Raw genomic sequence first — 13,628 nt, 5'->3', positions numbered from 1 at the left:
GACCCGACCCGAATTGACTCGAATCCTTAAGTGAATAGGGTGAAATGCTGAATTACTTAGTTTAGGGCTTCTTTCTTTCCTAAGTAATAGATACTCACGATTATTTTTTTTTATATATTTTTTAACGATTTTACTTTATTTTCCCAACTATTTTTTAAGTGAATTTATTTTGGTTACCCGACACAAACTTGACCTGAATAGACCCGACCCGAAAATTAATCCTAAAAATTGACCTGACCCGAACAAACCCGATCCGAACTGACCCGACTCGAACAAACACGACCCGAACTTGACCCGAAGTGCAGACCCGAATTTAATCCGAACCCCAAATCGACCCGACCCGAACATTTAATGACCCGAACTTGACCCGCCCTGAATTGACTTGACTCGAACCCGACGTGAATGACCCGTTTGCCAGGTCTTTACAAGTATAATTACAATGAGATTAAAATAAGAAATTAAAATAATAAAACCCTAAATTTCATTCCGCACAAACCCCACTTCAGTCATCAAACGAAAACCCTAAACCCTAAAATCAAAACCCACCACCTCCACTCTCTGTTTCTTCTTCCTTGTTCAACAGAGGCGAAGAGAGATAAAGTGTAAAGGAGGAGAGAGAAAGTAGTAATGAAGACGTATTTGCTATTCGAATCCTCATCCGGTTATGGGTTGTTTAATGCTGAAGGAATAGATGAAATTGGGCAGAACACCGAAGCTGTTCGTAACTCCGTTTCTGACCTTAATCGTTTTGGTCAAGTTGTCAAGCTTACTGCTTTTCAGCCTTTTGAGTCTGCTCTTGATGCTCTTAATCAATGCAATGCTGTTTCTGAAGGTGGGTTTTCTTTCCTTTTCATTTTCATTTTGTTTTGTTTCTGGGTTTTTGTTGTTGGTGTTAATTTGATGTTTTTCGCTTTGATTGTGAAAAATGTGTGATTTTGTAGTATGTTTTTGTTGATTTTTACTAACTGATATTATGGGCTGCTTGGTTTTTGAGAGATGGGTTTTGTGTTATTGAGTCATCCATAAAATGCTTGAATTTATAACAGTGAAAATGCATGTGTTGAATCCTTAACTCTTAAATTTTCTATTTGTAATACATGGAGTACATAGCTTAGCTTTTGAATTTAGAAAATGTAGCTGTGACATAGATTAGATTATGCATTTGTTGTAAATGGCTTAAGTTACAGCTTATTGCTCATCAATTACCTTGTTTGTGCTGAAATCGGTGTGTCAGCTTTGGTTTTAAAGGAGATTGAAGCTGAACTAATTTATACATTGCATTTGAACAGGTATTATGACTGATGAACTGAGAAATTTCTTAGAGCTGAGTTTTCAAAATTCAAAGGCCAAGGAATTTATTGTTGGAGTAGCAGACTCTAAACTTGGTGCTAGTATCTCTGAAGGGACTAACATTTCTTGCAGAAGTAATGAATTTATGCTGGAGCTTCTCCGTGGTGTTCGATTACACTTTGAGCATTACATCAAGAATCTTAAGGTTGTGAATTTTTCCCGTTCAAATTTGTTAGGGGCTTTGTCTTGCACAGTTGCATCCTAATTCTGATAAGCTTGTTTTTATTTACTGGTTATGGATGTATTTGTCTGAAGGATGTTTTGCACTTCCTATTTTATGTAGCCTGGAGATTTAGAGAAATCTCAATTGGGTTTAGGACACAGCTACAGCAGGGCAAAGGTCAAGTTCAATGTTAATCGTGTCGACAACATGGTTATACAAGCGATCTTTTTGCTTGATACCCTTGACAAAGATGTTAACTCATTTTCAATGAGAGTCAGGTTTGCCACATGCTATCTACACTATGTTGCGCCCCTCTTACTTTTGAATGATTTCAGGGCTCTTTTAAACTCTCTTTGCCCACTTAATGCAGGGAGTGGTATTCATGGCATTTCCCTGAGCTAGTTAAGATAATCAATGACAATTATCTTTATACTAAATTGGCCAAATATATTGAGAACAAGTCAGAGTTGTCTGAGGAGAAGCTATCTGCCTTGACTGAAGTTGTTGGTGATGAGGATAAAGCAAAGGAGATTATTGAAGCTGCTAAAGCATCTATGGGTAAATATACTCTTTGTTTGTCAAAGTTTGTTTTACATGTGCATTTAAAAAAGACAAAAATGGAATATTAATCCTAATAATGCTGGCCTTCCTGCAGGACAAGAATTATCTCCCGTTGACTTGATTAATGTCCAGCAATTTGCTCAAAGAGTAATGGATCTGTCTGAGTATAGGAGGAAGCTTTATGATTACTTGGTCACAAAAATGAACGACATAGCCCCAAATTTGACCTCTTTGATTGGTGAGATGGTCGGAGCAAGATTGATCTCCCATGCTGGTAGCCTTACAAATCTGGCAAAGTGCCCTTCTTCCACCCTTCAAATTCTTGGTGCTGAGAAAGCACTCTTCAGGTAATTCCTGATACTTGGTGATGTTTGGTACTCTTGGCATTCTTTGCATATTTTTGGTAAGAAGCTACTAGTTTAGTTGGTTTTACACTTTAGTTTGATACACTATACCTTTGGAAAAATTTGGGATGTTACAGCTTTTGTGATCTTCATATTTGCCTAGTAAGAAGAATCATTGTGCATTAGAAATGTGTCTCATTATTACTCTTTGTTTAGGGCCCTGAAAACACGAGGAAACACACCTAAGTATGGTCTAATATTCCATTCGTCTTTCATTGGGCGGGCATCTTCTCGGAACAAGGGCCGTATGGCACGTTATCTTGCAAATAAGTGTTCCATTGCCTCTCGTATTGACTGTTTCTCAGGTTAGTTCCTGTTGCAACTTATTATATCTTCGCTTGCAATTTGATTCTCTGTTGGGAAGACGCAAATTGATTCTTGAATTTGATACAGAGAAGGGCTCTACTGTTTTTGGTGAAAAGCTACGTGAACAAGTAGAGGAAAGGCTTGACTTCTATGACAAGGGAGTTGCACCTCGGAAAAATATTGATGTCATGAAAGCAGCAATTGAAACCCATAAGGATGGTGAGTATCAGACATTTGTCTTGTATGATGGTATTGAATTGAATTAGTTGATTCTTGAGGTTAGAGGATATTGTTCAGGCTACTAACCTTTCTATTTAAAACATGCACAGGTGATGATGATATGGACTTGGATAATCAGCCTGACTCTGCTGTAAAAAAGAGTAAGAAAAAGAAATCCAAGGATGATGATGTTGCTGCCACAAATGGTAGTGGATTGGAAGAAACTAAGTCTGAGAAGAAAAAGAAGAAAGAAAAGCGGAGATTAGAACAAGAAGAATCTGTTGCTGTTGAGAACGGTGAGAAGGAAGATGGAACTATCAAGAAGAAGAAGAAAAAGAGCAAAGATGATGGTGAAGATGTATCAGCTGTTAGTGAGAGCAAGAAGAAAAAGAAGAAGTCAAAAGAATGAACAGGATAAAAGTTATGTTTTGTTACCTGGGTTTGCCAGATTTTGATTCGGTTGGCGCGTCTAATTACTTATATCTATGGTTAATCCATTTGGGATGTACTGATGTAGTTATCCCTTGTTTATTTTGATTGTAATGTAGGAACTGATGAGTTGTTTATTATTATTACAAGTTTTGATAATTGCAAAGGGTTATTGTAAATTGCTTTTTTGGTGCTACGAGTTATTGTTAAATGCGATGTTTGATATTACTCAGTTAAAGTTCTTATTAACTGATATTGTCAAGGTTATTTATAATATACGAATTATGGATGATGCAAAACATAAATTACGTAACCCTACCTTTGTCATTTGTTTCATTGAGCTAGCACCTAATGTTATCCTATCAAATACAAGCATGCTTAATGATAAATTGGTAATACGCTCTTCAAAGGGATTACTTTGTCATTTGCTGATTAATTTATCAAGTTAGGGTTTATTGTGTGATTTGTGTCAACTTAATTTAGCTGAATTTATTACCTTCAACTTAGGTCTGGTCAATTTTTTACAAAAATTAAAACTTATGTCGATTTATATTTATAAACCATAGTAGATTAGTAGGCTCGTAACAAGATTGACAACAATTGTCATCAACTTTGAAAAACGTCGTTGTCAAAAAAACTTTGAAAAACTTACTCCGTATTAAAAAGTGTTAATCCTAAAAAAACGCAAAATTGTGTGAAATTTCATCCTAACCGCACAACTTTCTTCTACCCAAAGTTTTCATGAAAAGACAAATTAGAGCGAGGAAAAACGTAGCATTTTGGGCAAGTATTTCCTTCCTATGTCGGTTACTTCCATCCTCATTCTTCTTCAAATATCAGTACAAATTTCTGCGATTCCTTCATCTATATTGCCTTGATTAAAAAAAATGGTAGGTGATCAAATCACGACTACATTATTTAATCACGAGACTCCTTATACTTCCATAAATCAAATCCCGACTACATCATTATATTACGAGAGTTCCTTAATATGGAGTATTACATAAAACCATGACCCAAATAATTAAAACACACAAAAATGACGACAAATGAAGTTACATACTGAAAAAAATTTAACAATTACACAAAATTCATTCCAAGCATTTTTTTGTGTACAACATTTATTCATTTGATTCTTCAGATCACTCGAAAATTCACGATAAAAACCAAAAATAAAAAAACTAAAAATCTAAGCAGAAACCTTCTTAAAATAGGTAAGACTCCTGAAATGTTGCCATGGCTTATCATAAACAACAGTTTCATACTGCTGATGATCATCGGCGGCGATTAAAAACCGGTAATTAGTTCCGGCAACAACTTGCGATTCACCTTTGATGATTCTGACAATTCCGAGGTGAGAATTCGATTGTTCGTTGTGTTTTGCAACCGCGAATTTGGCGACTTCTTGAACATAGGGGTCATTGATGTCTTTGATCGGTTTGTAACCTCCGAGAACGGCGCCGGTGCGTCTCCCGGCAGCGGATACGGCGGAGATTACGGCGAGGAGAGAGAAAATGATGAAGAGAATGTTGCGGTTCGACATTATTATCTGGATTTTAGGAGAGAGAAATATGGAAGTTTTTTAGATTTTAATTTTCTAGATTTGAGGAGAGAGATAGATGAGATTAATGTGATGGAAGTGGGTGGTGGTTAAGGGGTTATTTATAGGGAGTGAAGAACGCGGAGATAGGACACTTGGGAGATGAATCCAATCCCTTTTTTAAAAAAATAGAGTGGGTCCGGACGTTGTATCGGGTTATCATTTTAGTTACATTGTTTTTTATGAAATATATTAATTTCGATTATGTAGAGGTTTTTTTGGGTTAAAAGTTGTCATATTATCCTTAATTAACCTTCTGACCCGTACAATGCACGGGATGTTTATAAGGGGAACAATAGTAACTTTTGTTTTATAATATGTTATAATTGGAAAATGAATAGTTTATAAAGGTCAAGAAGGGGCCGGGTGATAATTGAATGTAATTGTAGAGATATTAAGTTGGGGGAAAATGAATCAAATAACATTCATATATGTATTTTTTTTTTTGAAGAGAATATTCATACATGTATTGAATTAAAGCTAGTTCTTTTTTAAAATAATAAGAAAGGGGATTAATTAATGAAGGAAGGTGACATGTGGCATTGGTGAAAATTAAATTTTAATTACATGTGGCATGACGGGGATGATGGTTTGTGTTTTTAAATACTAATAAAGTATAGAAGTATAGATTTAAAGTTCAACTCTATTTAGATTTATTAGATAGTGTGAGTTTCATATTTTTTAAATGACGTTAAAAAAAGTGTGTGTTACAAATACAAGAAATAAAAACGGAGGAAGTAAATAATAAGGAGTATGACAACTTGGTGCAATAATTAGTACGAGTAATGGATTACTTGGCACATGAAACGATGGGTGAGGAAAATGGGGCCATAGTTTGGTATTTTGCTTAATAATGGGTTGGACTTGGACCCCCCATCGGTAAACTATGGTTGCTTGCACACTACTTAGAATTTGCGGTGTTGACTTTAGTGATGAGTGGATGGATATTTTATTAGTATGCTTTTAAGTATTGGCATTACCTTTCCTGAAATGGAAAATGATAAAGGGACAATCCTTGTCCCATTTTTTACCTTAATTTTCCATTGGTCTTGGTGCCTTAAGTTAGGCTTATTTTGTTCGCCTTGTTTACCTAAATTTATTTTACAGTTACGGTTATATTAGTTTATTTGATTTGATCTGATTTTTAGATTTGATGAAATTTTAATTTAATTTTGTAATTTGTACATTAATTCATGATAAAAAAAAAATTATCAAAATGGCAAGAATTGATTCTTTTAAGTTTAGATATCGTTTGCTAATGGTCAAGCAACCTAAGTTAGGCAAATATAAATAAGTTACTCCTATTTTTATTTAAGTAACCAATGGGATTTTTAAAATTTATTCACATATTTAGCTTTTGACCAATGTTATTAGTGATTTATATATAAGAAAAAATATAGTCATGCGAATATTTATTAAAATCGTCTCCTTAAATAGTTTTCAAATATCAACTTTTATAATTTGTGTTATACTCGTACACTAATTTAAGGTATTAATCCGTATTGACTAAAGTTTTACATCAACATATGTGCTCAGTCGAACCAAAAATATATTTTTTTAAAAAAAAAAACAGAGGAAATACTTTCATAGTTTCATCCCAAATCCTCAACCCATTAAACATTGTCTACAATGTAACATCTTATTTTCACCGTAACAAATCCACACACAAAATAAATACAAACATAAACACAAAATTTATTCCCCACCATTCCATATTAAAAACGTTACTCATAATATTCATGCATAACATTTTGTCACAACATTTGTAAAACAAACCAAATAAAACGCAAAAACAAAAATCTAATTAAACAAGGCTAACAGACCTAAAATAAGTAAGACTCCTAAACTTTGCCCATGGCTTATCATAAACAACCGTCTCGTAGTAATGAGAATCATTAGCCGCGATCGTAAGCCGGTAATTTTTACCTGCGACAACCTGTTCTTCACCCTTTACGATTTTCTCAATTCCGAGATGAGAATCCTCTTGCTCATTATGTTCTTTAACCGCGAATTTTGCGATGTCTTGAACGTAAGGATCACCTAAGTTTTCGATCGGCTTGAACCCGCCGACTTCTGAGCCGCTGCGCAACCCTGCTGCCGATGCGACGGAGATGATCACGGCGAGAAGAGAGAGAACAACCAAGAGTGTGGTGCGGGTCGACATTTTTCTCTAGATTTTAGGACGAGAGAAATATTGGATGTTTTTTTTTTTACTTGTATTTTTTTATATGAAGAGTGAAAGGTGGTTAAGGGGTTGAATTGTTATATATAGGGAATAGGGAAGGATGAACAAGGAAAATGGACAATTGTGAGGTGAAATCTAAAAAAAGTAGGATTTTTATTGGTCAATTTTATTAAAATATAAAATGTAAATGAAATAATCTAGTCCAATCTTTCACGGAGTATTGATTTATTATTTGAATTATAAATATAAATGAATTAATGGCACATGAAAGATGAAACAAGTTACCATTGAAAGTATTACTCTTAATTCAAGGCAAACGTAAATCACATTTGAACACATGACATTGTCATGTGTTTTCAAAACAATTTAGTTGCTCACTTGAGTTGTCCTTCCCTCTAATGTATTTTGTACACGTATATTCTTTTTTGGGTGTTTTTTTTTTTTTTTTTGAGGGAATCTTTTTTGGGTGTTTAGAAAGCTATAAGGGCAGGTAATGAGAATTGATCCCAACATCTCTCAAAATAGAGATGCAGCTTTAACCACTTGATCTATCCTTCACTCTCATGAGTTTTTCGTATATAAAGAAATACTTTGTACAATATCAATATATAAATTAAATAATACGGAGTATGATTGTAGTGACTTTACTTGATTATGTTTTATGTTCACACTAGCTAAGAATTCACTTGATTGTCCACGTGTCTCTAGTTGGAGGATTGTTATAGCTTGAAAATCTTCAATTACCTTTGAAAATTAAACACAGTTTCCAATTTGAGATTTACAGAGTATCAAATTATAAATAATTTAAATTGTGACTTAAATGCTATTCATTTTTCAATACCTATTGATCAAGCATTCCCATTTACATATTCATTCTAATTTTTGTCTAAATTAATTTCTCACTAGTAAAAACTATAGTGCATCGAGTTAAATTTTTTTAATACAAGTACAATCTAAGATGAAAATAGTTGTCCTCGAATGTAATTTTAATTACGTACTCCACATTATTTCTATCTTCAGTTTAAAATATATTATTAATTACTCACTTATTTAACCAATCAGACATCTATGATTGATCTATTACCGATTACAAAAAAGTCTTCTCTTTCATATCATTTTTGTCGCATGTCAAAGTACTACGATTATTAATTCTTGTACTATACGGACCACAAATTCAATATGCATGTTGCATGAGCAAAGTATAACAAGACATAAGAAGATCAATAATTAGAAAGGACAAATCTAATTTGATGTAATGAATGAAATGTGCGAATTTGACTTTGCAATCACTATAAAAGGGAAGGAGAATGAGTATAGGGGACTAGTGGCCGGGAGTGATGCCTACCATTGACGCCAAGTTACTACTACAATTAGGATTTAGGAATGAGCAAACCCGGGTACCCGGCCATATTTATTGAAACTGAATCCGAAACCGATTTTAAAATTTCGAACCATATCGGAATCAACCTAAACAATTCCAAAATCTACGAGTTCTATCCTAGCATTTGTGGGAAATTGGGAACATTAAGATAATTTCAATAACAACTTATTTAAAAAAGCCATATCCGGCGAACAAAGAGTATTACAATATACTACTACCAAAAAAATGAGGTGAGTAAGTGAGTTCCATAACCAATTTGTCTCAGCCCAAATGAACAGCACAAGACAATAAAATCTATTATAGGCCCACTAGATGTATGGATTGAGTACTTAGTAATTTCGTATAATTCATTGCATACTGTTATAAAAAAATTCTTTGATTTGTCACTCTCAAAGTTTACTGATAAATTGATTGATAAATTATTATTTTTCAATTCGTTCACATTATTAGTCTTACACTCTAATCACTTGAAATTTAATGCTAGCTGAGCTGTGTAGATCGAGTACCAACTCATAGCACTAAGCTAGAAACTAAAGTCACGAACAAATAGTAGTATAACGCTGATAGTAGTTTAACAAATAGTGTTAGAAATATGAGATTAAATCACATTGGAAAATCTATTGATAGTAGATTAGTAGTATAACACTGCAGTAGGATTCATCATTTTTTCATTTGTCGCCTCTTTTTTTTTTTAGAACTCTCTCATACCTAGGGTCTGTTTTGATTGACTGAACTGAACTTATTGGAGCTGAACTGAACTGAATATTTTATGAGAGAAAGAATTTAAGAACTGAACTGAACTTATTGAAAGTTGAAACTAAACTGAACTGAAAATAATATGAAGAGAACAGACCCCTAGTTTCCACATATTTTTCATCAAAAAAATCACAAAGTTTCCAAATAATTTTTTTTGTTGATTTTTTTTACCCTTGTAAAGTAGCTAAGTTTAGTCTTTAATTAGGGTGCGAATATGTGAATTTATTTTGTTTGATGACTATTTTTAAGTTATTTTTAAAATTAGTGTATAAGAAGCCACAAATTACGTGACAAACAAGATTTAATATTTATTCACCACTTCTTAAGATTTCAATCAATTAAGTAGTTGATAACTCGTGTTGACATTTGGAGGACTAGAGGTTGTTTTGCAACATAGCAAGTCAAAATACTATGATTCATTATTACCTTAATATGCGCTATACTATGACAACAAAATTTACAAATCACCGACCCATGAAAATATTGTACGTGGAGTATATAACAAACTCAACTGTTTGGCTCTTTTGCTTTCCTCTAAATTGCACCAACACGTTAACTTGGTAGTGTTGTTGAATTGATCCATGCCACAACTCTATGGATTGGTAATAAATATATTATTGGAGAACATAACATCAAATACACATATATATAGAATCACTCATCTTTTTTATTAGAACAAAGACATCTATCAATGACATTTATGAATGACTTTATAAAGTATCATTCAAGATTAATACTTTGTAAATTGAATTATGAGACGCTTTCAAGAGTGAAATTCTTAAATTTGATTCTAAAGCATCTTATACAAGAATGAAAATTATTTATAGTCGAATATGTTTACATTTAGTACAACAAAACACAATGCAAGTACATAATTAAATTTAACCTATTACGGTATGGTATGTCTAAATGTAATACGGAGTAATATACTTATTCCGTAGTTTGATTGAATGAAATGAGTTGCATGAAATGTTGCCATGGCCTTTCATACACCACAACCTCATAATGTTGGACATCGGCGTTGCTGCATAGCGTCTTGGCAGTGATGATAAGGCGGTAGTTGATGCCGGCAACAACCTGAGTCCACCCCTTAAGGATGCTCAATAACTTGACCTTGTGGGCTTCATCTTGCTTGTTTTGTTCCTTGACGGCAAATTGCGCCACCTCAATCACATGTGGGTCACTTAGGTTCGTTATTTTCAAGATTATTCATCAATGTCCCATCTAGCCAATGAACATCCAGAATGATGGGTCACGAATTTGATGCCGGAGAAGAAGAGCGACTGCCGAAAAAATCGCCAAAAATCTTCCCCAAAAAGTCGCCTGCAACCTTCATGAAATTGACCAATTCGAACCTAAACCCGTCGCCTGAAAACAGCCGCCTGAACCCTATAAATTTGCCTGAAAACCTCCCCAAAAACACACCCCAAAACTAATCACGAAACCCACCAAAAGACCCCTAAAACTGCACCAAAAACGTACCCAAAATACGCCTAAAAATTCGCCAAACCCTTGATTCACCGCCGTGAGCCTTTCTTTGAAGAATGACATAGTAGATAAATCCCCTATGCATGGGATCCCAGAACATTTAATAGATACATTTCAATATAATTTGTTTAATAATGACAGAGTAGTTTAATTCTAGGAATAAAATTTGTTAACATATTACATATTGGTACTACAGTTGCACACCTTAATCAATTGCAAAACCATGTACAAATATGTAATTATATTAATAATCTTTCTATGAAAAGTACGTGGTGCACTTTTAATACAAGTAAAGTAGTATTCGTGAATATCCCATCCATTTAAAAGATCAAGTATTGTACGTTGTATTTTATTTAGTTTAGATTTCATTTATGTCTTAACACAAAAATTTCAGGCTCTGCAAGACTTCCCGACCTTGTTTATTTCAACTTATTGTTACTTATTTCAGAAAAATAAGTTCAGATCAAATCATTATTTTATCTGCAGTTTTTTATCGGTAGTATATTGTTGATTGTGCTTGAACTTTAATAGTTTGAATGAACAAGAATAAACTTGTCACACAACAGTTAATTGATAGATACTTGTATTAGATTTTTATTGTATGTTGTCATGGATATTTAAACAATGACTCCAATTCCTCTCATTGCCACTATGTTTTGATGTTCAAAAGATTGGACTAGTACTTGTATATAGATATAGAGAAAATGAATAGTCTAACTAAAATAAGTCCCACTATAATAAAAATAAGGAAAATTTGACAATTACCACCTTCTATTATGTCCATTTTAGCAATTACCACCTTCTATTTTTTATTTTTTTTTTTTTTTATTTTTTTTTTTATAAAATTACCACCTTCTATTTTCAAAAACATCAAAAGTTACCACCTTCTTGCATCCTAATTACCACATGACGTCATTCGGGGCCCACTCTTTCCCTTCCCTCCCTATTTCTCTCCCATTTCTCATTCCTAACTCGATTCTCATCTCCCCTTTCACTTTATAGGTTACATCAGGTTAGATGACCTGTTGGGTGCAACGAAAATTAATACCCCCCAAAGTAGGGAGTGATAGATAATAAACTGAAGTCGGGATTATTTTCGGCGGATGAGGCAAAGTTCAGATTAATGATATGAGAGCAATTTTTCCTTTTTATTAAAGATTGATTCATAAATAAAAAATCGTAGGATCAATTCAACAAAGAGACTTAAATCTATTAAACACCTGTTCTCTTCAGCTTATCTTCATTTCAGTTCAGTATAGTAAATGAGAACATGCCCTAAATACATGACAATTAAATCAAATAAAAACATCCTTTTAGCAGAGTTACAATCGTTGTTGTAATTCGTACATTCTTCATACCCTATTTCATAAAGTTGTGATCTAAATAAGATATTTTGACGATGGAGTCTATGAATCGGTTGTAGTCGTGAAGCAAATTTTTGTCTGATTCATCTACTTGTAATTGAATGATTAACCACTTTTTCGACCCCGCACAAATATTTACCCATGAAACAACTTGTACCATACTAAACTCAAAAACAAAAACATAAACCCACTATAAGGGTATTTAATACCTTTAAAGAGTGTAGTTTTATTGAATTCATGCAATAACAAAAACATAAAGAAATTAAAAGAAAAGGGTCGAAAATAACCAAATTTTTGGAGAAATTTAGCTATTTCTGACCTATAAAACACTTATTTTAAAAACCCTGGAGAGAAAAAATAAAGAGGACCCTGCAAGTGATTTTTTCTGGTTTATTCGTACACTTTTTTAAATAGAAAGAACAAATTAAAACAATTAGCGTACAACTTCAAATCGTTTATTGGCCAAAGTCAGGATGCCAACTTCAAACAAGTACCAATACTAGGGCTCCACACAAAAAGGGCCTCCACTAACCTCGGATAGGCTACAACATGTACCAATACTAGGGCCATATACAGCGCAATACAGTCCTTCACAGCATTCGTTTCCAAGTGCACAAAATTCAAGTCTCTCGAAGCAAGCAAAGTCGAATGGCCCCCAAGACCAAGCCATAGTACAATCTGTAAAATTGCCAACCACCACTATTTCAGTAATGAACTAATGATACCAATATCCGTTACATATTGAATACATAACGTACAGATTAACGAATAAAAGCAAGTGATTAAATTCATAGAAATTTAATTTAGTACAAACCTGATGCCGCAAGCAAAAGTAGTACGACTAAGATCAGTGGCTTTGCATCAAATGCGAACTTACGTGCAGCCATTGAATTAGCTTGTTTGCAAAAGTTTATACAAGTAGCTTTTGTTTTCCGATTTCGTTATAATAAGATCAATATATCATCCCTCTTTATATTGTCTTTCCATGGTATAGAGGTATAGTATAAGACTATAAGGTCAACTTTTTTTTTTTTTTCTTTTTTTGGACAAGTAGTATGATTTAAGGTCAACTTCATAGTTGTAGTATGCTAGCTGTCCAAATTAATGTTAAAAACGTGTGAAGGTAACTTCTAACGAATAATACTCATGGGAATCTAGTTTTCTTTCCTAAGTCAACTCTTTTAATTGTATTTTATGAGACAACTGTGTTTTAATCTTACATGAACATGGATAGATTATGCTCATATTTTTAATGACTTTAGTATTTAGGAAAAATTGCAAATGTTAATCTTGAGATGTTAACGAGCTGAGTCGAGCCGAGCGAAGTAGTAATCTGTTGACTTTTATCTGTAGCATTTATTTGAAATATTTGTTCATTTTACAAATGAGCGACGAGCTATATGCTCATTTGACAAATGAGTA

The 13,628-nt window shown here is 33.5% G+C and overlaps 3 protein-coding genes across 3 annotated transcripts; 1 reads left to right on the top strand and 2 right to left on the bottom strand.

Moving 5' to 3' along the window:
* The first annotated feature begins 484 nt into the window (after window positions 1-484).
* On the top strand, window positions 485-3,664 carry LOC145636490 (nucleolar protein 56-like). Its single transcript, XM_081688064.1, has 8 exons — window positions 485-832; window positions 1,290-1,495; window positions 1,634-1,791; window positions 1,884-2,071; window positions 2,169-2,421; window positions 2,635-2,783; window positions 2,872-3,003; window positions 3,114-3,664. The coding sequence occupies exons 1-8, from the start codon at window positions 628-630 to the stop codon at window positions 3,410-3,412; spliced, it is 1,590 nt and encodes a 529-aa protein (XP_081544190.1). The 5' UTR covers window positions 485-627; the 3' UTR covers window positions 3,413-3,664.
* A 957-nt stretch (window positions 3,665-4,621) lies between these two features.
* On the bottom strand, window positions 4,622-4,975 carry LOC145637352 (cysteine proteinase inhibitor 1-like). The gene has a single exon (XM_081688808.1). The coding sequence runs from the start codon at window positions 4,973-4,975 to the stop codon at window positions 4,622-4,624; it is 354 nt and encodes a 117-aa protein (XP_081544934.1).
* Window positions 4,976-6,836: 1,861 nt separating this feature from the next.
* Window positions 6,837-7,196, bottom strand: LOC145637350 (cysteine proteinase inhibitor 5-like). Its single transcript, XM_081688807.1, has one exon. It carries the CDS (start codon window positions 7,194-7,196, stop codon window positions 6,837-6,839), a length of 360 nt encoding a protein of 119 aa, XP_081544933.1.
* Between the last annotated feature and the right edge of the window lie 6,432 nt (window positions 7,197-13,628).

Source organism: Chenopodium album, chromosome 6 (genome assembly GCF_948465745.1).
Source record: "Chenopodium album chromosome 6, dcCheAlbu1.1, whole genome shotgun sequence".
In the NCBI taxonomy this organism is placed as follows: domain Eukaryota; kingdom Viridiplantae; phylum Streptophyta; class Magnoliopsida; order Caryophyllales; family Amaranthaceae; genus Chenopodium; species Chenopodium album.
This window is presented reverse-complemented; position numbering and strand designations above follow the sequence as displayed.